Genomic DNA, 27,406 nt, shown 5'->3' on the forward strand with positions numbered 1-27,406 from the left:
CAAGAGAGAAAGAAAAAAACAAGGAAGAAAAGGGCCGGAAACCCAGAGGATGGAATGATTAAGAATATGCATGCCCAAATCTAAATAATACTCCCTCATAATAAGACTATGAGAATTAGGCATTGGAGATAAGGACCGAAAGAGATATGGAGATACTGCACTGAAGAGCCAAACTTGAACAGCTAAACGACAAAATCAGGGCCAGACTAATCCCACCAAATAATAAAGGAAGGGCAGAAATGGCAGCCGAGCAAAATTTTAACAACGTAAACCGGGGGGGTACCGACGACTGAGAATGCAAACGATTCATTTAAGAAAGAAAAAAAAGTATCGGGTAACTATAGGGCCGTCACTGACCATTAGGAAGGGTCGGAAAATTAAAGGAGAAAGATAAGGACATGAGTAGTAACGAATGCAACATGATTACTAACAGGTAGATCGCGCCAAACAACCTACTCCTTTTGAAAGACGATCAGACAAAGAAATTTAATCCTAATTACCCGTTCAGTAACGACACGGTCGCATGGGACTGTAGTAAGTGTTCATGATCGGAAAAGATGGGGAAATAGAAAGTGTAAGGTGGATAAGAACGGTTAAAGGGAGACTCCAGCGGTCGTACGAAGGGTAACTCAGTCTGGAAGGAGTTACTGAGGATCCCAAAGATCGTTTGACCGACTGTATTAACCTTATTACTGACCTGGCACATAAGACGGGATATGTGCTAAATAAAAGTGCCGATGACCACAAAGCTGGGGTATTGCTAACACAGAGAAGACCGGATAACTATCAGGAAATCGGACCACCTTGTACACTGGAGTTAAAGTAATAAGATGAAAATAATAGTTGAAAAGTGCAATAATGCACTGCAGGATAAATAATAAAATAGAAGAGTTGGGGAGCGATCATTGGGAAGCGACGGAGGAGGAACGACCTGTGGTATTGGTGTAGCAGAGACTTGACGCCGCCATTAAGATATGACCGTAAAGCAAATGCAGATTCTAGGTGCCATCAGCGAGGGTATTATCAGCAAGCATAGAGGTTAGTACCGTATATTAAGGCCGGGGACCCCACCTGGATATGTGTCCCAGTTTGTGTCCTGTTTACGAGAATCGAAATCAAAAACGGACCAGGTTCAGTAGACGGGCTAGCTAGGAAGATCGCGAGGAATGGAACCTGACCATTATAAGAGAGACTCAAGAGCTTCTTGCTTGTTAGCCTGCACAAGAAGGTGCGGGAATGCTCTCATAAAGTTATCAGGGGGAATCCGTTAGGGGAAGAATTTAGCTAGTACTAATGTAGCACAGACAAGATGAGTAAAATGGAATATAGAGTTTACTGATATGACAACGGTTTCTAACAGATAGGGGAGTAAGTTCGGGAACAGCTTCCGAGGAGTGGCAAAAGACTTACTGGCTTTAAGCTAGCTGATAATATGAGGGCGTGATATGAGGGATATTCTAATGTTGTGGCAATTGATCTGTGGATTATAGCCATAGTTGACTCACTGCTATGCGGAAGGGGAGATTGGGATGGATGGAACGTTTACTGCATGGAAATTCTTTCCTGGGTGCGGTGTGAGTCTGCCCACAAGCCGCAGGGTTTAGCTATCGCCATATTTGGGCCGGAACGAAGTTCCTCCGGCGATGGGCCAGAGGCCCTGAGGTTTTCGCCTTCCCGCAGCGTGGCATGCGGCACTTCATGCAGACAAAACTCCTTTCAGGTGCCCCCTCCAGGACCATGTACATGCCACAGCTACTGCATCCGGTCATCCTCAGTGTGTCTCTACCTGCTGCCTCTGTATCAGTCATAGTCTTCCAACTCTGTGCCTGGCAGTCCAAGCCACACACCGCACCACAGGCCCCCAACAAGCACTGGGCTGCTGGCAGACCCCTGCTCCTTCCCTTCTCTGGCTTGTTGGTTTCTCTGCTTTAGTCCCCCCTGCAACCTCCCCTTGGAAACTCCCACTGAAACTCCCCTGTTAGCAGCTCTGTTTGCTGGCTCCTGGAACAGGGCTAAAGGGGCCTGGCTTGTTTCTTCTAGCCAGCACCCTGTTACAGAAGTGTTGCAGCACATTCCTCCACCACAATCCAGCTCCTGAAGGAGTCGCAGCTGCAGATGTCACTGCAACTAAAGTTTTGTCTTTGAGGGACAATATCCCATAGTTCTCAATAATAATGACCCCTATTTGTTTAAGGAAGGAATGGAAAATGTCATCTGTATGTGCCGGTGATATTCCTTGGCCAATCAGCGCTTCATGGTATTGAAAGCATTGTATTTATCCTCACAACACCCCAGTGAGGTAGGGAAGTGCTGTTAGCCCCATGTCATAGATGAGGAAATGAGACAGAGGGAGATTAAGGCCTTGTCCATATTTAAAAGGTTTGGTACCGCTATGTTGGCAAACTCTCCTAGCACAGACATAGCTTATGCCAGCAAAACAGTCTTTTTCTCAGTATAGGTTACACTTGTTCCCCGAGCAAAATAAGCTATACCAGGTAAGTGACTTTCTGGTAAGTATAATGACATCTCCACTAGTGCTTTTGCTGCCACTGCTATGACAGATTTAAAACAAACCCACACCCCTAACCAACACAGCTATACCGGCATAACCTGGGAGCGTAGACCATGCCCCAAGCCTGAGCCTTGTCCAAGATCATACAGCAGGTCTCTAGCAGAGCAGGGAACTGAACACAGGTCTCCCAACTCCTAGCCACTAGACCAGCCTTCCTCCCCAGCCCATTGTAGAGCTGAATATGCTCAGCATTCCCTGGGAAGCCACCAGTGCCCTGTAGGATTTGGGCCCTATGTTTTCACCTGAAGGTCACACTGACTGGTGGCAGTTTAAGCCACAAAAGTAGCAGCTTTCCACATTTTCTTATAATAAATAATTGTCGCTCATTGGCATGAAACAAGCTCTAGTAAATAGCACAATGGTGTTTCCAAACGTAATCTAGCTGTCATCGAAGCTGTGTCAGAATAAGGCAGGCTTCAGTGGGTGCATGGGATGAGATGAACAATCTAATTTTATATCAGATCAGAAAACATGACTACTTTTTAAAGCTTGTTTGGTATGGGAGTTTGACAACGGTAAACTCAGCATTTACACAGTTAGAGTGATATTCACCCCTTGCAATACGGGCTATGTACTTATGTCTCACTTGAGTTTTGATGTGAAAACTTAAGTGGGACCTGGGCCAGTCCAAGGCCATGCAGCACTCAAGTGCTGACTTTCACCCTTAATTAGCTATACAATATCTAGTGCTAACAGCCAGCATGTACAATATAAAGAGAATCTCATTTACACTGAGATTCCACAGATCGGAACTTCTGTGGCATTAGCAGTAGAGGCATTGGGCCAAATTTCTCCCTGGGATAATCTATTGACGTTAATGGAATTACTCCAGGGATGAAACTTGCCCAACATTTGCACTTTTCTCCTCTACTATGCAAACACAATATATCCCAGCCCAACGTTATACTGAATCTTTGTGTCCCTTATCCCAGTACTTACAGCTAAACTTTCTTTCAAAGAAAAATTATGCAGCGCCCAAGAGAACAATAATCTCCTTGTGATCCAGCTACTTAAAGACAAGCACCACCCCTCAAATCGGGCCTTTGGAAAGCACAAGGCAAAAGACTGCAGCATCTGAGTGCTTTTAAACACCATGCAGTACAGCTTCTTGAATCAATGCTTTACCAAAAGCCCATTCACAGCCACATAGCCTCTTCATCACCCATTCCATTCCTCCCACACACACCTTCCTCCGCCCCTCCCTGAAACAATCCTTCCATAGAATCAACAGCCCAGAAGGAAGGCATCATGCACTCCCAACAAGTGATTCTCATTGGAACCAGCCACCTCTCAAAAAGACAACCAGGTTTTAAGGATGCAGCAGACAGAAAGAGGTCAAGATCTGCAAATCTCAGGAACTGCATTAATAACAGCAAACACAATCTGCCTAGTACCAGCAGCGTAACACAGCAGAAAGGGGATGTACTTTCTACAGAAATGGCACTAAAGTATTTTCCCAGGACAGAACGTGGTATCTTTGGTTCCAACCTTGCAGCGTATGCTGCATGGTCAGCACCATGCCGTATGGTCAGCACCATGCCGTGTTCCACTTCCCGGGGACCCCACAGGCAGGATCACTGCAGGATCAGGGCTTGAGTAAAAAAAGCCAGAGGTTGGCCAATCCTAGAATCCCAATTGGATCTACAGCCAAGATATTGAAAAGAGAAGGGAAATGGCTTTATGTATTTTAAAGGAGAGAGAGGGCTCCCATCTTGCTGCACAAGATTTTATGCAAATCCTACTAAAGTTAATGAGTAGTGCACATGCAGATAGATATTCATGCCTGCAGATGAAGATATTCTTTGGTATTTTTCAGTTTAAATCCTCAAAACCAATAAATATGGTCTGAAGAAAAGACTGAGGTAGCAGAATCATCCTGTCTATGCCCTGAAATCCTGATCAAACTTTGATTCACATGAGCTCTAGCCACTTCTCACAGCTCCCATTGGCCTGAAGCAGTGAACCGTGGCCAGTGGGAGCCGCGATCAGCTGGACCTGCGGACACGGCAGGTAAACAAATCAGCCCAGCCCTCCAGGGGAATGCCCTACACAAGCGGCATCCCAAGTTTGGGAAACACTGGTCTATAGTGTAGACCTGGCCTAAGGCTCAACTCTGTTTACAAAGGAACAAACTAAAGGTCATAGACTCATATCTTTTGCAATTATAAATATAACATGCCTTCAGTGAATCTCAGAATTATGCCATTGACTTACATCAGTCTGCATACAATTCTTCTCTCCCTCTCCCTGGAGAATTAATTTCACAAAGTAGCTAGCACTGTTATTTCACTGGATGAGGTGTTAAACGGTCATGGTTATCTTGCTCTTTATTTCATTTTTCAGTCAGTTGCTGCCATATAATTTGGGCAATATATTCAATGGAGAGGTGCCTAAATTAACACATCCAAACTATAAGCACAACTAAAAACCACTAGCCCCAAGTCTCCAAACGATAAGCCTGATTGTCCATTACATCCAGTAGGAGAGATTCCTCAACATCAGTATCAACTCAGCATATTTAGGTCAGCCTCAACTGCCACATAGAAAGTGTGGATACTCTTCTCCCTTTACATTTCACAACATTCTCCTTCACCTCTCCTCAATCACGCACACAGATTTATCTGTGCCTCTGAGATCAAAAAGAAAGTTATTAGCATGCTAGTCCTCGGATCAGCCTGCAGGAGCTGCCCAGAAATGAGCCATACCACCTTCTTCCGTTCTAGTCTGCACCGCATCTATATTGCTACTAGCCAGCACCATTTTGCTACACATAGTAGCTATGCCCCACAATTTTCCAGTACAATACAAGTACTGTTTGTTTGCATCCACATATCAATCAACAGGATCACATTGACTCTAAAACTTTGGTATTGTTAGTCCATAACTTGCTTCATTATAAAATTTGTTCTAGTTTTTTAAAAACAAACAAATGTCGTACAGCAAATGAGCTATCTTAAAAGACTGACCGAGACACCACATTGTCCCAAACTCTGACCATTTGATGAAATACGTAGAGTTAAAAAAAATTAAAGAGATTAATCTTTGCTTTATTTGGACAGTGGAACTTGTACTGTATCTTGGTCTTTTTGTTTGCAGATGTGTTGTTGCTGGTGTGGCTATGATAAGAATTCTTCTTCCCTATATACTCACTATCTACGTTCAATATGATCAATGTTCTGAAGCCTTTTGCCTTTACATGATGTCCTCTGCCATTTCTTTCTTATATACTTTCCCATTATGTATGTGTGTGCACACATACACACAGAGCTAGTGGCCCTGCATTAGTCTAGTCTATCTCAACAATGGAAAGAGGGTCCAATAGATAATTAGATGATGAAGGAGCCATAGGACCGCATGTACCATGTCATCTCACATCACAATAATGCAATTGCTATGCTAACGCCTCCATCAAGTCATGTTTGCTATCACCCAGGGGTTAGGCTCCAAGAAAAATCACTAAGGGTTGCAACATTTTGTAGCTCCCTCTAATATTTCATTTAACCAATTTCCTTTCGGTTATGTTCTAAGACAGAGTTGCGGAACAGTTAGGTAAATGATTATTGCTAATGTACATTAATAATTTGTATTAAATTATACCTGGATTATTACACAAATGAACGTTATCCATATTACACCTTCAGAGGTAGCTGTAATCCATTCATTGATTTATGGACCCAGTATTCTTCCACAATTCCACATGATACCCCATCCTAGATTTGATGTCTTGATTATTGATTTAGGATACAGACAGACAGGTCCCTAAGTGAATACACAGCTATAGGAGGTTCAAGGGCATTGGTTATTCCATCTTGTGTACTAAATAAGCTACACATGAGGGGTCAGATTCATTGCCAATGTAACTCAATTTAATGGACTTACACCAGGAATAAGTTTGGTTGAAGATATGTATTTGTTTAATGTCCGTACAGATGACAGAGTGCAGATAACTGGTGCATGGTGCTATGTCTTTCTATTCTGGTTCACATCGCATCACATTTGGGGGAAATTTGAGCACATATGACAGTTATGTATCTCTTATACTTACTGGGCCCAATTCCAAGTGGGTATAAATGATTTACATCTGCTGAGGATATGGCCCCTTGCTTATAGCAGAGCACTTCATCCAAATAGCAGCCTGCAGGTTATTATATCCAAACTCCAGATTATCCCATTGTTTGTCTGTAGAGGGGTGCATCAAGGCAGGATCAAGCCCAAAGTATAATATAAATTAGGAATACTGCTGAAGACCCCCAAAAATAATTGATTTGTAATTTGTTAGATTGGTTGATTTCCCCTCCTTGGTGTAAGCCTGCAATGAGATCGAGTACTGGAGAGCACTGCAACAAGATATACTGCACCCTTAAAACAAAGGAACTTAACACAAGAAGATTTTAATGTGCTAAGGACAACAATCCATTCACAACATCCATTAGAAGCAGGCTTGGCTTGGTTTGGTTTAAATTAAACCTTAGTAAGTTTTCAGCAGTTTATTACATGAACAAGACAGCAACACATTAAAGATAATCAATGGAAAATAAACCACACTAACAAAAATTAGTATCACCACTCCTGTCCACAGTAAGGTGGGGGAGGAGGGGTTGCCTCTACCATTAAGGCAGAGATAGAGGCATAACATCTGCACTGCGTCTCCTGAGAAATGCAGCACTGAAGATGCAGGGAAGGAGGGAGTTAAGGCGGTCAGAAGGGCCAAAGCTAGCCGCTAAAGGAAGAGCACAGAAAACAAAAAGTGATTTTAGATTGAAACTAGTTAACAAACCCAGTAATTCTGCGAGGTGAGACAGAATGGAAAAAAGACAATGTTGACAGAACGATCTGTCCTATGGGTGAAACTTATCCTTGGCTTGCTGAGCCTGGGCAAAGCTCTCCAAGCCCCTGAATTCCCAAAGCAACTCCACAGGTAATTTGCGAGTGAAGTGACCATGCAGGAGGTCTCCCACACCTTCTACATGCTAAGAGAGGGAATCTCTGATGGCTTCAAACACTGTGGTATAGAGCGAGCCGCATTTGTGCCAGAGGCTGGGACAGCAGCTGCCAAGCAATGTAATATGGGACAGATGGGGAAGAGCATGTGCATTCCATCTCCTGAAACCTCAAGCAAAATCCACTTACCAAGAACTCAGGATTATCCTCAGTTTTGTGAATTCAAAGGCAAGTTCCATGAATGTGGAGAACCAATTCCCCCTGGGAATCAAGAGGTTCACCTGAGAGGTGCACTCTTGACTCAGAACCTTTATGCCTGGTCTAATAACTGATTTAATGTGCATCTTCTGCCTGCTCTGCTGCACTTAGCGCTTCATCAGAAACCACTGTCCACTAAGGAAGGGAACCTATTTATGCTGAGACCTGCCTTCCCCCCTCCTTTGGGTCAGATAAATAACCATGAGAGGAGTAGGGGTGGGGAAAAGGTGGGAAGCTGATTATTAGAACATAAGAACGGCCGTACTGGGTCAGACCAAAGGTCCATCTAGCCCAGTATCTGTCTACCGACAGTGGCCAATACCAGATGCCCCAGAGGGAGTGAAGCTAACAGCCAATTATCAAGTGATCTCTCCCCTGCCATTCATATCCATCCTCTGATGAACAGAGGCTAGGGACACCATTCTTTTCCCTTCCTGGCTAATAGCCATTTATGGACTTAGCCACCATGAATTTATCCAGTTCCCATTTAAACATTGTTATAGTCCCAGCCTTCACAACCTCCTCAGGTAAGGAGTTCCACAAGTTGACTGTGCGCTGTGTGAAGAAAACTTCTTAATTGTTTAAACTGCTACTATAATTTCATTTGTGACCCCTTAGTTCTTTGTTATGGGATAATAAATAACTTTTCCTTATCCACTTTCTCAACATCACTCATTATTTATATATACTCCATATCCCCTCTTAGTCTCTCTTTTCAAGCTGAAGAGGCCTAGCCTCTTAATCTTTCTGTATGACCCTCTCCAAACCCCTAATCATTTTAGTTGCCCTTTTCTGAACCTTTCTAGTGCTAGAATATCTTTTTTGACATGAGGAGACTACATCCTGTACACAGTATTTGAGATGTGGGCGTACCATGGATTTATAATCAGGGCAATAAGATATTCTCAGTCTATTTTCTATCCCTTTTATGATCTAACAATCTCTGTTGCTTTTTGATTGCCTCTGCACAATGTGTGGACATCTTCAGAGACTATTCACGCTGACTCCAAATCTTTTTCCTATCGTTGTAGCTAATAAGCCCCTCATATTGTATGTGTGATGGGGGTTATTTTTTTCCACATGTGCATTACTTTACTTTATCCACATTAAATTTCATTTGCGCATTTTGTTGCCAATCACTTAGTTTTGGTGAATCTTTTTGAAGTTCTTCAAAATCTGCTTTGGTCTTAACAATCTTAAGTAGTTTAGTATCATCGCAAACTTTGCCCAACTCACTGTTACCCTTTCTCAGATCATTTATGAAATAAATTGATAGACTGGTCCTAGGAACGTGAACCCTTGGGGAACACCACTAGTTACCCTCTCCATTTCGGGAATTTACCATTATATCCTACCCTTGTTCCCTGCTTTTAACCAGTTCTTCATCCAGAAGGGACTCCCTTTTATCCCATGACAGCTTATTTACATAAGCAGCCATTTGTGAGGACCTTGTCAAGGCTTTCTGGAAATCAACGACACTATGTCCACTGGATCCCCTAGTTCATGTTTGTTGACCCCTTCAAAGAATCTAATAGATTAGTAAGCACACGATTTCCCTTTACAGAAACCATGTTGACTATTGCTCAACAGTTTATGTTTTTCTGTGTGTCTGACAATTTTATTCTTAACTATTGTTTTGACTAATTTGCCCAGTACTGATGTTAGACGTTGCCTTCTGTTTGGACTCAATCTTATTTCTAGAGCAGTGGTCTCCAAAATGGGGTGTGCAAGATGATGCATTGGGGGGCGTGGGAGGAGGAGCCCTGCCAGAGCAAAAGGGCGGTGCAGCAGGAGGAGTGCTGCCTGGAGGTACGGGGGAAGGGCAGCCAGAGAAAGGGAGCGAGCAAGCGGGGAAGCTGCCTCCCCTAGGCAGGCAGGGCCACCCGGAACGCAGGGGCCATTGGGCTGTGGCCTGCAGCTCTAAAGCCCCTTTCGGAATGTGGCCCTGAGTCCTCCGGCCCGTGGAGGAGCAGGGGCAGCTGCGCAGCCAGCGGCCGGAGAGAAGTGGTGCTTTCCCCTTCAAAGTGCTGCTTATTTCCAGCCACCTTTGAAGGGGAAAGGGCTACTTCTCTCTGGCTGCTGGCTGCGCAGCTGCCCCTGCTCCTCCTGAGGCCTTTGGCCCATGCTCGCAAGGCTGCATTCCGAAAGGGGCTTTAGAGCTGCAGGCCAGGGCCCCGGGCCCCCTTAGCCCAGGGCTCTGCAGCCTCTAAAGCCTCTGCATTCCGGGTGGCCCTGTCTGCCTGGGGTGGGGGAGGGGCAGGTCCCAAAATAGTGGCTCCCAGAATCACAGCCACGGGGGTGGTGTCACGCTGTGCAGAGCCACCTGCACACCCCCTGCACCAAACAGGAGCTGCCTCCGGTAAGTGCTCTGCACCTCCTGCCTGCCCCAGCCCTGTGCCTCCTCCCACACCCCCACCCTGAGCGCCCTCCCGCACCCTAACTCCTTCCCAGACCCTGCACCCCCACCGAGCGCTCTTCCACAACCAAACCCTAATCCAGACCTTCGAATCACTGTATCACAAAGTGTTAAAACAAGATGTTCAGAAATAGTGAAGCATATTCAATCACACTGCTCTCACTAAAAAATATTAGTAATTTTTTTGTGAGAGCAAAAAGGTTTTTTGTACCCTTAATAAATATTATAAAAACATATTTTAAAAATAGTTTATTTCATCTTTATCTCACCCTTTTTTAATTTCTATTTTTGTGTATGTTTTATAATGTACATAATATATTAGTATAGCAGTACATGTACGTAATTTATACATAAATAAATATACATATATTGGGGGTGTGTGCTCAGAAAATTTTTAATGATAAGGGTACGCAATCAAAAAAGTTTGAAGACCACGGTTCTAGAGCCCTGCGCGGATACAAAATTGCATCCAATCCACAAACATGGTCCATGGATATAAAACAGATATCAGCAAATCTGAAGGGCTCTACCTATTTCATCTCTCTCCCAGCCACACAGGCATCTATGATTTATACCACAGCAATTTTTGCTTAAAATAAAAAATAAAGTTATCTGATTTTACCAAATGCTGGGAATATTTAAATGTGGATATTAGGTTACAAAATGTTGCTACTCAGGCTCACTTTTAATACAGTGATTTAGTTTTATTGCTGACTGCCTCACTTTTATTATCAACAAACTTTATTGTTCCGCAATCTTCTTATGGCGGCTGCAATCGTATTATGTATTGTATGCTACGGCATCAGAAGACGCAAAATACAAATAAATAAAACGATGATCCCTGCAGTAAAACCATGTTTGGGCATTCAACGCTACTCAAGCTCTCAGTGTACAAAGAAGTTGGCTAAAACAGTTCACCTGTTTCCTTCTTGGCATAGCAATAGGCTGATCCTGACATTACTGAAAGTTACAGATCTATATGCTGCAGGATTGAGCTCCCAACTTAAAACTACTTCTAAACATTTGCAAGCTAAACAATAAACTTTAGGGAGAGAAGTGAAAAGAACTGACAAGTTATGGCTATTTTTTAGTACAACACACAACCCCATGCTCATTGGTCTTAATCACACGCACATGTTAACAGGACAGCTTCTCAGTGCCATACTCTGAATGGCTACAGTTCAAAGTCCAACTATCCCTCCAGTTGAAAGCAAAAAGGAAACCTAAATGGCTTTGTAAGAATTACAGTGATCCTATATATATAAAAAATAAAGAATCACCCTGTGCTGAGAAATACATTGCAGATTCATGTAGTGTTCATTGAATACAGCAGAATTCCAAGTATACAACTCCTAATGTAATATCAGCTTCTTCATGAGATTTCAATTCCCTCCTGCTTTCCTCCACTCCTCTTTAAAAAAAGAAAGTTTAGGGGAAAAAGAGCAAGGGAAGGAAGAGGAATCTGAGATGTATAAAAAGAATTGTCAAATACACAGATACAACAGTTTAAAGACTCAAGTTAAAATATGGTGGGAGTATATCTGCCATAACATCCATCCTAAAAACATGCCAGTTGTTAAAACAGGCAGTGCATTAGAAGCAGTTAGATATAATAAGAACGTAAACTAAAAGTCTTCGGGGGAGATATTTCAACTATAGCAGTATACACTGGATGCTATCTTTTATTTTAATCATGCTATAAACCCTGCCTTTTTGAACAGCTATCTCTTCGTGCAGTTACTTACATACTGGTATATAAATTAAAAATCTAGAAGCAATTAGGAATGAAGCTAAGACTCTTTTGATGCTAATACATCAAAAGAAGGAAAGAAATTCCTGCTCTGCCCCCAAAACACACTCAGTAACACAGAAAAAGTTCCCCTCTTCCCAGGCTAATCGCTGAAGTCTCTCCAACAGAGATTCTGATGTCAAACTCCAATTACATGGAGATTGCAAGTGATCTGAAACACAGGTTTTTGAAAAGACCAGCCCTCTGACTCAGAAGACCCCACAACTGTGCACTTCTGCTGTAAAAAAATATTCTCGCAAGCTGATCATACTTCCTCCACTTCAGACACCAAAACATTGCCATTAAAGATCAATGGGCACCATGAAGTAGTAATCCTTCAAATTATGGAAAAGATAGAGAGAGTCTTTGACAGGGTCGGGGCCACGAATGCAGGGGGTGGGATAACAGATAGGGACCACGCTCTTGATCTATCAGCATCGGAGCCCCCAAAGTAGTAAAGAATATTTGAGGAATGAAGGAATTCCCCAATGCAATTGAAGAATCATCCTAATTTGGGGGAGCATTTGCATTTAATTCACAGATTTCTTAATCTATCTCATCTCAGGTCTTTTTTCCTTCTCACCTGGTCCTCCCACGTCCAGTCTTACCTTTAAAAGGGGCAGATGTATGGTAGAGCAGCCTTCTCCAGGTACAAAGCAGCTGGTTACCCTCACTGCACAATGATTTTGCATGAACGGCAGCGAGTGGACACCGATGCGCCCAGAGCAACTTTCACTTAGAGACTCCTTCACACCTTCAGCCAGCCCTAAAGTACTGCAGAGTAACATTACCTAATTTACAAGCAGGGGATAGCAGCACAGCCCTGAAGTGAATTACTCTTATGTATCCCAGCATACGAGACAGCGACTGACAAAACACTACCATTCTGCTTTTAATAGATTCCCATCAACTGAGTCGCTCCACTTCACCGCATTTGCACCATTTGAAGTCGTCTATCAGGTAAGCGCTGTGACCTGCACTGAGCAAACAATTAAAAGGAAACACTCCTGGAGAATGCATTCACGCTATCTTCGTTCTAGCAAGTAAATAACAAGGGCTAGGTTGGTGCTGTTTGGCTGCTAAACCACAAGCCAGACTGGGTGAGGGTGGGGCTGGAGAAGCTCTGCGTAAGAGGGGAATTCTGGGGATCTCTGCTTGTCTCAGGTACAGTATTTCCAGGGGTGCTGGAGAAAGCTATGCCAGAGCAGAGCCTGCAGGGCCTTTGAAAGAAGCTGCACTCTCCTATACTGATTCCATTTTGCTGGCCAGCTTGGAAGGAAGGAGCAAAGTCCCACTTTAGCAGCAGCAACACTCGGAAAAAACATCTTTCCTGGTCCTTGCACTCAGGGCAGCAGCTTTGGCTGGTCCATACATGGGGGAGCATGGTAAAGAATAGCTTCTTGTGTCTTCTCCCCATCCTTGCATATCTATGCAAGGCCAGCCATAATGTGATCCTTACAATATAAAAATCATAAAACAGGCAAATCTATGCAAGAAATTAAAAAAAAAAAAAAAGTCAGATTTTGTTGAGCCAGAGCAGCGTTTGAGTGGCACCATTATATTTTATATTAATGTTTACTTCCAATAATTCCTTCCCTCAGTTCAAGGACATTTCAGAACTAGCCTACTGGTTCTGGATACACTCCAGGCTCTTCCCCTGCCCTCCCCCAGAAATCAAACTCTCATCTTTCATATGTGGAAACAGATAGCTAATTGATCCTCCCACATGGTCTCCATCACAAAGAATTTAAGTAACCACAGTCTCTTTTACCTTCACTTCCCAGCTCCCAGACAATCTATTTTAAAAATGAATCACACCAGAAGGGGGAAAGGAGGTAGAACCAAGAGCAAGATGTTAAAAGGACACACAAAGACCACAGAGTTTTACCCACATTATTAAACTATAAAGATTCTCAAATAGACACCAGATGCAGGCTGTATGAAAACATATATACTCAGGTTATCAAGCCAGATCCTCACTTGGTATAAATCACATCTACATCTAAGTTCCCTCTCACCAGTTTTACACGTGTGTCATGTCACTGACCTTAATGGAGTTATCCAGTTTATACCAGCTGAGACCCTCATTCAATATCTCTAATTAACATATAGGGCCTGTTCTCCTTTCACAACAGTGTAAGTCAGGAGCAGCTCCATTAAATCCACTAAAGTCTACAGAGTTACCCAGGTGTCTGACTGGCATGAGATGAGAATCCAGCTCCTAATATTTTTAATATACATCAGTCTCTCTCATCAGAAGGGCTCTTCAATTAGCAATAAGACCCCAAAACAGCCGTATTCCTCTGCCATTTAGGAGTTATTGAATTTTCACTGGTAAAGTTCTTGGGTAAAATCCTAACACCATTGAAGTCAATGAGAGTTTTTCCATTGACTTCAGTGGGGCCTACATTGTATTCTTTTGTTTTATTTTAAGAAGAACAGATTGTTACATATGATACAATGTGAGTCAAGGTGGCAACCCCAGATTCCAAAGCATAAGATCACTGCAGATGTGGTTTCATAAGAGTCGTTTCTACCCATTGCTTAAAATAGATTAAAAAGGCCGTCCACCTGACTCTAGATACTTTCCTCTATTTCAGAAACTAAGCTGCATCATTAATTTGTAAACAAAGGCAATTACTTTTCTTTTTTGAAGACTGTACGCAGTCTCATGTTATTGTAAGGCACGGAAACTCTTACCCCAGGGTTTTCCTCTTCCATTTTTTATTGTTCCAGGGCTAGCAAAAAACAAACAAGCAAACCAACATTTCAGTTCTCCAAATCCCACAGTCTCCGCTCATTTGACATCAGCCCTCCAATCCTATAAAAAGCAGAACAGTGGGCGAACTCTCCTGGTTTCCCACACCACAAGAGAAATCAACTGAAATACACAATGTTGGATCATGTTGCATTAATTGAAGAACTACACTCAAGAGTGCCATAGAGAAAAGTCTTCTAAAAAAATAAGACAAAGAGTCCTGTGGCACCTTATAGACTAACAGATGTACTGGACCATGAGCTTCTGTGGGTGAATTCACCCACGAAAGCTTATGCTCCAATACGTCTGTTAATCTATAAAGTGCCACAGGACTCTTTGTCGCTTTTTACTAATCCAGACTAACACGGCTACTCCCCTGATACTTAAAAAATTAAGGTAACTGATAAAAAGACACAAATCTTGTCCATTTCCAGAAGGACAAAGAACTGTGCTCTGTTATTCGCTGGTTTTGAGTGTGAGAGAAAGACATTATATTGAAGGCATTGGTTATCACATCCAATGCACAATTTTTCTTTCCAGGTTTTTCTGTGGTCCCCAGACTGAGTTCCTAGTTCACGTGATTTAAATAAAATAAAAAGAGAGAGAGAGAGAGTCACTGAGGTTCTGTTCTACCTCACATACCTTAGATTGCAACAATGTGCTTTTCCTAAACCACAAAAAAAAGCCCATAATACCCTACATTCAGATGCTTCAGGTTTGTCTTGAACTCAGAAAAGCGTTGGAGTACAGAATCAAGGACAGCTGAAAATCTATTCTTTATCGTGGCTACTGGTATTGGAAGCAGTACAAGACACAGGATGGTCATCCATTCCTTATCTCCTATCACGCCTCAGCACAATAGGAAGAGCACAGAATGGAGTTGCAGTCTAACTGAATTCATTTGTCTCAATCTCACAAAAGACAAAATATAGCTATTATTTGTTGCTTTTTCAATGGTTTAAAAGGATGCACCCAAAGTTATTTTAAAGAAACACTCATCCCTAAAGAGGTTAGGGTTTCTGATGAAGCAAACCATATCCGTTCTGAAGCTCTCTAGGACAACTTCATTTAGGGGATTCTTTACAGATTCCATTTCAGCAGTAATTGGGACTTCAACATAACAAAATGAGGAGACATTATCATCTTCACTTCAGATCTAAATAAAAGATATTGTAAAAAAAAACAACAAAAAAACAATGGTGGTGGTGTGGGGGAAGGAGCATGCAGATCATCATTATGGATTAAACATGTCATTGCAGTCCTGGAAACCCATACTCAGCAGCATTCTACCAACATATGAGAAAAGAGTGAAAGTGACAAAAAGCAAAAACTAACCGGTCAATTTCCAGTGACCAAGCCAAGTTAAATGTAATACATAAGCTGCATAATCATAGGTCATAAATGGCTGAATAAATTTGCAAGTAAAGAATTTAAGATATTATTTTTATCTTGATACTGTCCCTTTAAAAGAAAAAATACCAAAGTAGTGAAACTCCTTGTAGTACTCTAGAGCTGCTCCTAGGAACTTGTGAAAAGCATAGTAACACAAGGCGTTCCCATGTTCCCTGGTAGACATACCACTGAACCTGGCTATATAGCAAAATGCAGAAGGAAAAAGTGAGAGACTATTCTTGTGGATTAAACTTTTAAAAGATGTTCGATCTTCAATAAAATATTTATGCTTTTTAAAAAAATAAAAACAGTTTTATTTAAAAAAATAAAAACTCAGCAATTACAGAATTCTCAGAGATCACACTGAGATCTCCACTGCCTACTCAACGCTGGATACTAGTAAACCTTCCTTGGCCAGTAGGGTGACCTACATCATCAATTGCTGTACAATTTAAGCTTTCCTTTAAAAGTGTTACATATGTAGCCCTTGTGGTTATGAAGTAATTTTTCCAGATATAAACAGATGCCTTGCTGCTTTCCTGAATCTGCAGACAGATCTTGTGCTTCTACTGATGCTCACAGTTTTCTCAATAAACAACACAGTAAAACTAATAAGATTCTCATCAGTTTCGTTGCTATTATTCAGAAAGCTGTAGGCAATAATGAGACTGTCAGGAATCGTATCACTATCACCTTGCTTTTGTTTTAGAAAACTCTAGCAGCAGCAGCAGCAATTTTTGGTGGAGTAGGACAAAAAAAATTGAGAGCGAGAGAAGGGTAGAGAATAGTCAACTTTTGAGTGGCAGGGAAGGAAAAGAAAAAGCTCTTTCCTGTCTTCCACCAGTAAGGTGGGATAGGATTCAAATTTCTTAGGCCCTTATTAACCAGAGACATACATGAAAGATGGAAGGTTAACCAGGATCCAGGAACTGGACTATGATAGAAACCCCAGTAGTGAAGTGGGGGTGTTTAGGGGTGGGGTGGGGAGAAAGGGACAATCTTTCTCTTGAAACTAGATGATGCCCTTCTGCCAACATTTCTAGTTTATTCCTCTAGCTAACAGGTCCCTGGTAAATTTCCCAATCCCCAGTTCTAAGCAGAAGTGAGAGGAAAATTACAGCTGCACAACAGAAAAGCTCAAGCTAAATTTAAAAAACACAAAAATAACAATCCTGAGGTCTTTATTAGTCAGATAACAATGACCCTGAGACAAAGTAGTTAAGGACCAAAGAAGATTGCAGAACTGGGAACATGCATTATTATAAAAGCCAACAAAATGTCACTTCTAATATAGTCCTTGAAATTTTCTGCGGTGACTTTCCTATGATCCCTAGTCAAATATTTTACGACAATAATGTATAAATCTTCAAGTTTAAAAATTTAAAATGTTACTTTCTGTAATACTTATATACATTGCTCTTATACACTAGTTTTAAGAGACTTTTTCCTGTTCTTTACAGCATCATTCATCTTTTTGATTCCTCAACAGTGGTAACCTGACTTGTCAATATACTGGGTCAAATGACTACCTGATATAGTTATTGACTTCAACAGGAATACTCCAGAGATGGATTTGGCCCATTATCTAGATGTCTTCATAATGAAATCTTGTAATCTGGCTGGTTCATTAGGAAAGAGAGAAAAAGGTCCTGAAACTTCACTGCTCAATGTTTTGAGTGCCTCTTCCAGCAGCCTAGTAATAGGACAGTATTGTTCTCAAATCATTGTGCTGCAATTAGTGGTGTTATTACACCAAGTGTTTGTACAGTAGCATAGGGTGACCAGTTGTCCCGGTTTTATAGGGACAGTCCCGATATTTGAGGCTTTTTCTTCTATAGAAGCCTATTGCCCCTCACCCCCTGTCCCGATTTTTCATACTTGCTGTCTGGTCACCCTACAGTAGCAAGACAGACTAATACTTTTAAACATAACAGTCTTTTAAAAGTGTACTTGAGCTGTGATTCTAATACCATATTGCAGAGCATCTCAGCAAATATGGCCAACACCCTGATATGCTAAAAGAACTGGGCCAATTCAACCTGGGTATTACTCCATTGATTTCAATGGAGTTCAGCCAAATGCATCCATTGAGTTGAGTGAAATAATATCAAGGATGAGTTTGGTCCACCGTGTTTAAAAACAATTGCATATTGCCTATAGTACTAATGAATGAGGAAAACGTGGATGGAAAAACTGGACGTGCTATCTTCATGCACTGTAGAATGGGATGTGTGCTTTAATGTGTAATGTCAATCAGTGTGTGAACCATACACTGGATAAACAAGGGGTGGAGGGAAGATATGTGGTACTAGAACCTGAGTATAGAGAGGTGGGATGTAGGTGTGAGTAGCTGTGTCAATGGTGACACAGTATATACATATGAGAAGTAGGGACATTGTCCCTGGGCTCCTCCAGAAAAGCATTCACATGATCTAGTCATCCAGGGGGATCTCTACAGCTTCACTATCCAGGTATGGGTGTGTATGAATGGGGAAGTGAGGAGAGAGAATCAGCAAAGTCTTTCCCCTCCAAAAGAGCTGAAAATGTAGCTCCTGGCACAATTAAAATGTGGGTAAAAAGCCACATTCTGGTTTTATCAACACTTGGGTAAATCCAGACACTCTAATGAAGGTCACGGAGTTACACTAATGTAACATCAGTGTGTCATACTGTACTTTGCATACAAACTGCATAAAGGCAATCCATGGGGGAGGGAAGAGAGGGGAAAAAAACCCTGACAGGGCTAGATCCAGCTTTCACACTACTATAAATCCAGAGTAATTCCTCTGATCTCAGTGTAGTTACTGTGGGTTTATACTGGTATAAATGAGAGCAGAATGTGGCCTAAAGAGATTTAGTTTCCTCACTTGGTCCCCTCCTTTCATCACACAGTTCTCTTTCACATCACACATTTCTAATCAAAGCAAAAACCATTCCAGTTATACATTAGCACTCACTCTGAAACAGAAAACGTTCTTTCATCATCATGGGCCAGATCCTCAGCTGGTGTGTATCAGCATAAATCCACTGAAGTCAGTATGGTGCTACAATGATTTACTCTAGCTGTAGCTGAGCATCTCATCCTAAATATGTTTTGAACACCTAGGGCAGGCTTCTGTTCACCATCACTGCAAAAAGTTCATTGACTCAAAAGGGGGATAATACCAACTTCACACAGGTGTGAGAGAAAGGAAAAATCAGACAAATTTTAAAATGTTGTGTTTCACTTACAAATGTCTTTTTAAAAGACTGGCCATATTTCAGCCTCATTTAGCCATATAAACTGGAGTAACTTCACTGAACTTGGTGCAGCTACTCTGGATTCATACTGGAATAAATGAGCAAAATCTATGCCCATGTTTCTAGCTGAGAAGTCCTCTTATATAGATAGCAAGAGAAGAAAATGACTCAATATATTTTACTGTGTTAGTTCAGAATTTGAGACAGAAATCTTATCTAAGAAAAATACATATTCACAAATATTTGGGAAACGTACTCATCACTAAGAGTCTGAAAATGGTTATAGTCAATCGTTGTTATTAAGCCACATTCTGAAGATATTAACAGCTGTTAGAAGTACAGAGCCTGTCACTGGTTTTGACTGGAGAGGAAGCAGGATTAAAGCACTCATTGCTAATAACAACAGTCCAATACTGTCTTGACCACAATAGATCTAATTTTTTCCAGGATTCCTCAGGGTTGCTCTTCAAAACAAAAGTCACTCTTCAAACTTCATGACTTCATCTGCCCACAGATTTATCATTTTTATTATTTCTACTGAAGTGCTTAGAATTTTAAGCAGGATGTCAGGAATATTCTTAAGGATAAGGGAAATTTGCACTGACACGGGGGAGGGGATAAATGAAGGTTGGGTTTGGAAAAGTATCAGAAATTCCTTGAAAAAAATCCCCTGGGCACCTTTGTATAAATCCTGCAGCATCTCCTCTGTCATAAGAACAGCCATACTGGGTCAGACCAATCATCCATCTAGCCCAGTATCCTGTCTTCTGACAATGCCAGTGCCAGACGCTTCAGAGGAAATGAACAGAACAGGGCAATTATCAAGTGATCCATGCCCTGTGGTCCAGTCCCAGCATGTGGCAGTCAGAGAGGTTCAGGGAATCCATAGCATGGGATTGCATCCCTGACCATCTTGGCTAATACCCATTGATGGACCTATCCTCCATTAACTTATCTAATTCTTTTTGAACCCAGTTATGGTTTTGGCCTTCGCAACATTCCCTGTCAAATCCTTCACTGTTGACTATGCAGTCCCAGAAATCCTAGTTAGGAAGCTTCTTATGTAAGTCAGAAACCAGTGACATCATCTTTCTTGTTATTGAAAGGCTCTGGTTGCACATACTGCGCCCAGGAACATACTGATAGGCATTGGTTTGTGTATAAATTCACTCGGAAACAACCTGGTTGGGAGCTGTCTCTTTGACACTGGTCAATATCAGCAAATCAAGTGAGTCTGCCTGACCTGAACCGTGGGGAAAGTACAAACCTGCCGAATTCACACATTTTCATCCCCGGCGCGCTAAGAGCAAGGCTCTTTCCCTCTCCCCGGTCCCCTCTTTTTGCCACACACCTTCCAGCCCCTTGAGCAGGTATTTACTTATCATGAGGAAATCAAGAGAAGCGTTTAACTCAACTCCAGCTAGTGACTGCACTCACACACTCAATGCCTGGCAGCACCGCAAGCGGCCGAGTCTCATTTATTCTAGCCAGCTACTCCTGAACGAGGCGGGGATGGCGAACCCAGGGCTGGGATGAGTGAGGAGGCGATTGGTGGATCATCCCATACCACCCACCGGGTTGAACAGGCAACCGCGCTCCCGAGCCAAACAGATGCTCTCGCCCTTGAAATCAGCGGTCCATGTCAGAACCTCCAAACTTTACAGCCAGGTCACCTGTCGTTCCCGCCCGGGAGATCCAGCCTGCCAACACCCGTCGCCTCTGCCCCCAGACAGGGGTAGGGACTTCGTGCCATTTCGCAGAGCGCCTGCTTTCTTTTCAGGCGGCGATGCGGCCAGGAGTAGCAGGGCGAAGATGGGATAAGGGTCTAGGAGCAGCGTGCGCCCCCCACGCCCCACCGATTCATTCAGCTTCACAGCGCAGCAAGTCCGTCCTGGTTTAATTTGTTAAAGCACCAACTTTTCTCGCCCGGAAACCCTCTCCCAGTCCCAGGCGCCCCGGACAGAGCCCATCTCCTCCGGCTGCCCCCGGCTTCACTTCCAGGCGATCACACACAGACCCCCCCCCCCACACACACACACAAGGCTTACGTCCCCCCGGGGGGGGGTGAGGTGTGGCTGGCTACTCACGCACTGCCTCCTGCTTGGGATCCAGGCTGCGCAGCACCCCCTGCACCCCGCTGATCTTGCCGTGCAGCGCCCGCACCCTGCGCTGGGCCAGCTGCAGCTCTGTCTCGATCTCCTGGAAGAGGGTGCAGGCGTGCCGGGCCACGTCGGACAGCTGCCGGAGGATCCGGGCCAGGGCCCCGTTACTGACCGAGCAGAGATCCAGCATCGTCAGCACCGCCGCAGCCTCCTTCCCCTCCACGGGCACCACGGCGCCAGCCTCCTCCGGCTCGGGCTGCGGGTGCGGCTGGTCCCGGGGCTCGGGGCAGCCCAAACTCTCGTCCAGCAGCAAGGCGGCCGGCTGCTGCCGGCACAGCCACTGGGGCTCCACGATCCGCTTGGCGAAGGGCATCGCCGCTCGCCAGCCAGCCGCGCACACACACGCGCGGATCGCGGCAGCTTTGCCCGCTCCAGCCCCCGCCGCCCAGCGAGCCCCACACGCCGGGCTGCTGCGCTCTCCCGAGTTCGCTTTCACTTGCTAGCAGCCGGCATCGCCCGGCCACGCGTCCCCCATGGTGCGCGCCCCGGGCGGCGTCCTCTGCCTGCGAGCGGCTCCCTCAGCTGGGGGAAGTCACTGGCGCCCAGCCCCACTCTTCGCTCCTCTGAGCATCAGCTGCCCTGGCGGCGAGCTCCCCGCCTCGCTCGCACACGGCGCTGGCAGCTCCGAGGGTGGGGGAGGATTGCAACCGGACGGGCGGAAAACCCGGAGAGCGGAGTCGGCCGACAGCCTGGGGGAGGAGGCGCGAGGGACAAGGTGGAGGAGAGACTGACATCGCGCCTCTCCACCACAGGGAGTCAGTGCAAGCGCCCCAGGCCAGGGGGCAAGCGGGAGCGCGGCCAATGCCTCCAGGGGAAGGGGATTTTTACCAGCGGGGCGGAGGCCGGGTTGGGACCGATTTCCAGCTTGGGAGCAGGTCGGAAAACATCCGTTTGAAGATATGTGCGGGGCGGGGGAGGAAAGCTCCTGAAGGCTCCCAAGGCAGAAAGGCAGGAGTGTGTGTGAGTGAGGCACAACTGAAAAACAAAACCCTTTAAAAATGGATCTGATAGTAACTAGAGAGGTGTTTTTAGTGGGTGTGGTAAGGAAAGTTAGAGTGGATTAATGTATCTTTCAGCTGCTGCAGCAGGTTGTAACCTAGGTCAGGGCAGAGCTCATTGCACAATCAGGCCCTTGCACTGCAAAGCCTTAGGGGCAGGGACCACATCTGCCTAGATGTCTGTACAGGCTCTAATCCTGGCTGGGGCTTTGGGTGCTACCACAGTAAGTGCACAGACATCATCTATTTCCCACAGACAGGGCCGTGCCAACGCACCTCGGATGGGTGACCTGTGCGACGTGGCGGTGATGACCACACCTTCCACCTCCTGACGTGCCCGGACCCAACAGTGAGGAGCATCACACAGGAGTCCATACGGGGTATGGTCAGGAAACACATAGCCAGGGCCCTCTCCGAGCGGGACGTTGCCACTTACCTCAGCGGCTCCCTGGAGGCTGAGTTCGGGAGAGAGGGGAAAGACCTATCCTCTCTCTGGACCCACGCCCACAATGCCTCAAGACGCCTGAGTAAGAGGATCGGCTGCTGCTGGAATTGGTGCAAGGAATGCTGGGAGCTGGGAATACTGGTGCCACACGTAAAGACCCCGGACCACACCATCGTCACCCCGACCGCCAGAGCCATGCTAGAAAGGTTCCTGAAAGACGCCATCCGCTACCACTACGCTGATAACCTCAAGTGGAAGCCGGACCAGGGCAAGGTGTTTGAGGTGTCCAGCAAGTGGGATGCCAGTAACCACTTCCTCCACGGGGGCAGCTTCACCAGGTTTGCTGACTGGCGGTTTATTCACAGGGCCCGACTCAACTGCGTTCCCCTCAACGGAGCTATCCGCCACGGCAGCTGGGACAAGCGCTGCAGGAAGTGCGGCTACATGAACGAGACCCTGCCACACGTCCTGTGTGGATGCAAGCAGCACTCCAGAGCCTGGCAGCACCGCCACAACGCCATCCAGAACCGACTAGTGAAAGCCATCCCACTGTCTCTGGGGAAGATCACCGTCGACTCCGCCATCCCCGGGACAGACAGGCGACTGTGACCCGACATCATCATGACGGACGCAGAAAAGAAGAAGGTCCTCCTGGTAGACGTGACGGTGCCTTTCGAAAACCGGTCACCTGCCTTCCATGAGACCTGAGCACAGAAGGAGTCGAAGTATGCCTCGCTGGCTGAGACTCTGAGAGTCCAGGGCTACGAAGTCCAGGTACACACCCTGATCGTGGGAGCCCTGGGCTCATGGGACCCCCGCAACGAGCCGGTTCTGAGAGCATGTGAGGTCGGTCGACGCTACGCCCAGCTCATGAGACAGCTCATGATGTCCAACACCATCAGGTGGTCCAGAGACATTTATATCGAACACATCACCGGACACCACCAATACCACACTGAGTAATTGAGACAGCTGACCAGGGAAATAACGCACTTCCTTCCCTGAGCGACCAAGGGACGCACCCCACCCATGTACCTATCCACTCCACCGATACTGACTTGGACTCCTTATTCATTCCATGGGTGGCGAACCCGAGCCTACTTATTCACTGACACTTTAAAAACTCTTGCACCCCAATCTGGGTCTATGCCAGTTATGCGATATGTATGTATTTTTTCATCCTTGCAAACGATATCTGTAACCCCCCATAACCCAAGCCTGACCCCAGATGTACAGTACCTTCCCTCTCAACCTGTGTATATTTCATTTCAAACATTTATTTTAATAAAATTTTTACTCTGGGAAAGTGACAAGTTTACTCCCCTCTCCTAGACCAGCACATTTCTGCTGCAGTGTGGGCACTAGCGAAATATTCATATGAAAAAAACAAATGTCAGGTCTTTTCCCCCTCCCTACCCAAGAGAATTACCTAGCAAATCTTTGCTCCTTTTCAAGAGATAGGGGTGTTGAAGAGGGGTTAAGATACGAGCGGGTTTGTCAGAATATGAACTAAGGTTCTCCAAACTCAAATATGAACTACTCACTCCAGAAGAAGGAAAAGCAGAGCCCCTGGAAAAGCTAATTTTCAGTCTGTTAAACAAGAGATATAGTTTCTCACAAAAGACATTCTATTTTGGAGTATGATGTTCTGAAAGCCAAATGTAATCACCAATCACCAACTCTAACATCTACGAGTAGAGTGGAAAGATATTACTAATCTATATTTTACACAATGACATCACACAACTGTAAGGTGCAGGCTTTGCCCAGCCAACAAAGGTCCCACTGCCACACTCAGAAACTTTCCAGTTTTCCAGACAGAGGCAAAAAGAACCCCACAAAACCCATTCCTTTTGGCTCACCCTGGGGTATCTCAGGGGCAAGGGTGCTGGAACAATTTGTATAATGGGAGTGCTGAGAGCCACTGAACCAAACTGTAAATCCTGTATATACTGGAAACCACTTCAAGCCAAGGGGTGCAGCAGCACCACCCAAACCCCTAGTTCCAGCACCTATGCTCAGGGGAGTTTCCTTACACACACACCCCTCCGTCTTCTGCTTCAGGGCCTCTTGAAGGATTCTTTCTTGCTCTCTCAGCTGAACATCACCTCCCAGGCCTTTTTCTCTGCAGGCTTTCCCCCAGGTTCCTACTGCCTCACCTCCAAAAGAGCAGGGACTCCAGCTCTCATAGCCACAATGCTCCCTTCCTTATTGACAGTCCAGGGCTTTCCAGAGAATGTCAGTTCCCCACCCACACCTGCACCTGATTAATAAAAAGGGCCTGTCTCTGGGTCTCTCATTTCATCCTCAGGCAGCTCTGACCTGCTCCTTTCCTCTCTCCCTTTTTATATGGCCTTGGTGCCTTCTCTTAAACCAAAGTGGGAGGTAGCTGATGAGTCAAAGGTTCACTGGACCTCTGTTCCCCCTTAAAAAAGAGGCCAATCACCCTGCGACCACTAAAAAAACATGAAGGTTGCAAAGTCAAGCACTAAAAAGTTAAATTTCCCAGTTAAGGTTGCCCATGTAACCTTAATTTGGCCCCCATGTGTATATATATTATGATACAGTCTTTAATTACATGAGCACATACTATTTTTTCTACAGGCACCCTGCCTCATTTTCTGCACAGAATTATTTATAACCCACTACAATATACGTTAATATTTTCAGTTGTGATTTATACACAAGGAGGGGAATTCCAAACCGTACAGAGCACCAGGCAACAAAGCTAGTGCTGGACTGTAAGAACAGAGCCCTAGGGACCAAACCAATCCCCAGATAGCATTGCAACACTCACTAGTCAGTGATGAGCTCCCTGTAAGGGAGGCTGCTACTGGTCATTCCCAGTGCCTCTGTCAAGCAGCAAGATAAACCACTGGATTAGGCCACCTATAAAAGAGGCAAAAGCAGGGTTTTTTTGGTTTTACCCCACAGCTGCTGTGTATCCCGCCTGCTCAGCCTTATCCCCGGCTCTTCACCCTTAGCTATGCTTCATGCAGCTCTCTTCCTCCCCTTGCAAGGGCCATGCAGGCATGTCCATACTGTTCGCCTCAACCATCTCTTCTTTGCTGTGACTCAACACTGCTGCAGGTAGCCAAATCTTGCTCCTTCTCTACCTTTTCCTTCCTCAGCCATGTGACAAATGGCTCCCTAGTGCATTTACTCACCCTTCCAGCTATCCTGGGCCTGGTAACACAACTCATGTTTGAAGGGTACCTAGCCCCCACACTCCCTTGTGTGTGGAAGTAAAGGTTTGGAACAATGCTAAAAAATGCACACAAGTGAAATTCTTAAAGAGAGGCATTATCTATTGATACCACGTTTTTTCCTAGGGCCTTTTCTAATACTATGCCCACCATTTTTAGGTTTCTTCCTCTGTCCCTTATTCTATGAACATGGCCACATTGCCTCTACGTTGCTGTTTCTCAGCTGTATTTGACAGGGACATTGCTGGCAGTCTCATCCACAGTTTAGATGCTGGGTTTCAATGGGAGCACTAGACATACAACGATCACAGCTTGGCTGTCCTTGGGTCAGAGGCCAGCTCCTGTGGTATGGCTGGTGCATTGGGATCCATAACACCCCACATAGCAAGTTCCAACAATGACATATTCCCTCCTCTCCCCACTGCCCTCATCATTCATCTTAATTTGATCATGGACACGAGTTAAAGTATTCATGTCGGCTATATGCATTTGTGACGGCAGCCTTCCTCTTGGCCGACACACCGTGGATTGACCCCGGGACCTCCAGAGCTAAAAGCACAACTCCTATAACTTGAGCTATTAAGCCAAGTTTTTATAGCTGTGGGCAGCAATAACTTGTGTCCTCTGCGATTCAGCACAGAGAGAGAGCTGTAACACACACTCACTGGTGGATTACACATTGAAACAGTTTTCCTTCTGAATATGTCAGTATGGTCCAAGTCTCTTGAGCTGGTGTGGACAGGCACAAGAGACCTCAAGATCGGACTGTGCCAGAAAGGATATCAGTCAGGAGCAGAAGGGATTTGGTGCATTATTATTTTATTTTGGCAGGGAGGCTATTACATTGTATAAGAGAGTCAGGACCGTCTACTGCTGGCTTCAATCTCTTTAATCTGGACATCACAATGTGGATTGAAAATTGACTGGTTTCTGTGTCAATGAGTGATGGCACCAAGGTTAGAATCCAGGTAGTTGTTTACATTAATTGCTGGAAAGGTGGTTGGATCCTCTGGAATGATGGGACACCCACCATTCATACTGAATACACATTAACTTATCTTCCCACAGTGATGGGGATTGTAATCATGGGACCCCTCAAGATCACTTTGGAAAGTTCAGAGGTTTCCCACTCCAGCAACATGCAAGATACCATGGCCCTAGATAGGCTGTAGAATGATGTAGGCTCATTTGATTTGGGGGATTATTCAGACCTGCTAAAATTTGGATTG

General features: G+C 44.7%; 1 protein-coding gene across 2 annotated transcripts in view; it reads right to left on the minus strand.

Moving 5' to 3' along the window:
- NHS (NHS actin remodeling regulator) overlaps positions 1 to 21,841 on the minus strand; it is a 376,917-nt gene extending 355,076 nt beyond the window's left edge. Inside the window, exon 1 of one of the 2 annotated variants that reach the window (XM_075060184.1) lies at positions 21,454 to 21,841. In XM_075060184.1, the coding sequence (XP_074916285.1) occupies positions 21,454 to 21,841 (388 nt within the window). The remainder of the gene's footprint in view (positions 1 to 21,453) is intronic. The other variant, XM_075060189.1, reaches the window with a different exon arrangement.
- Positions 21,842 to 27,406: the final 5,565 nt, after the last annotated feature.

The sequence above is a fragment of the Chelonoidis abingdonii genome, chromosome 1 (genome assembly GCF_003597395.2).
Source record: "Chelonoidis abingdonii isolate Lonesome George chromosome 1, CheloAbing_2.0, whole genome shotgun sequence".
In the NCBI taxonomy this organism is placed as follows: Eukaryota; Metazoa; Chordata; order Testudines; family Testudinidae; genus Chelonoidis; species Chelonoidis abingdonii.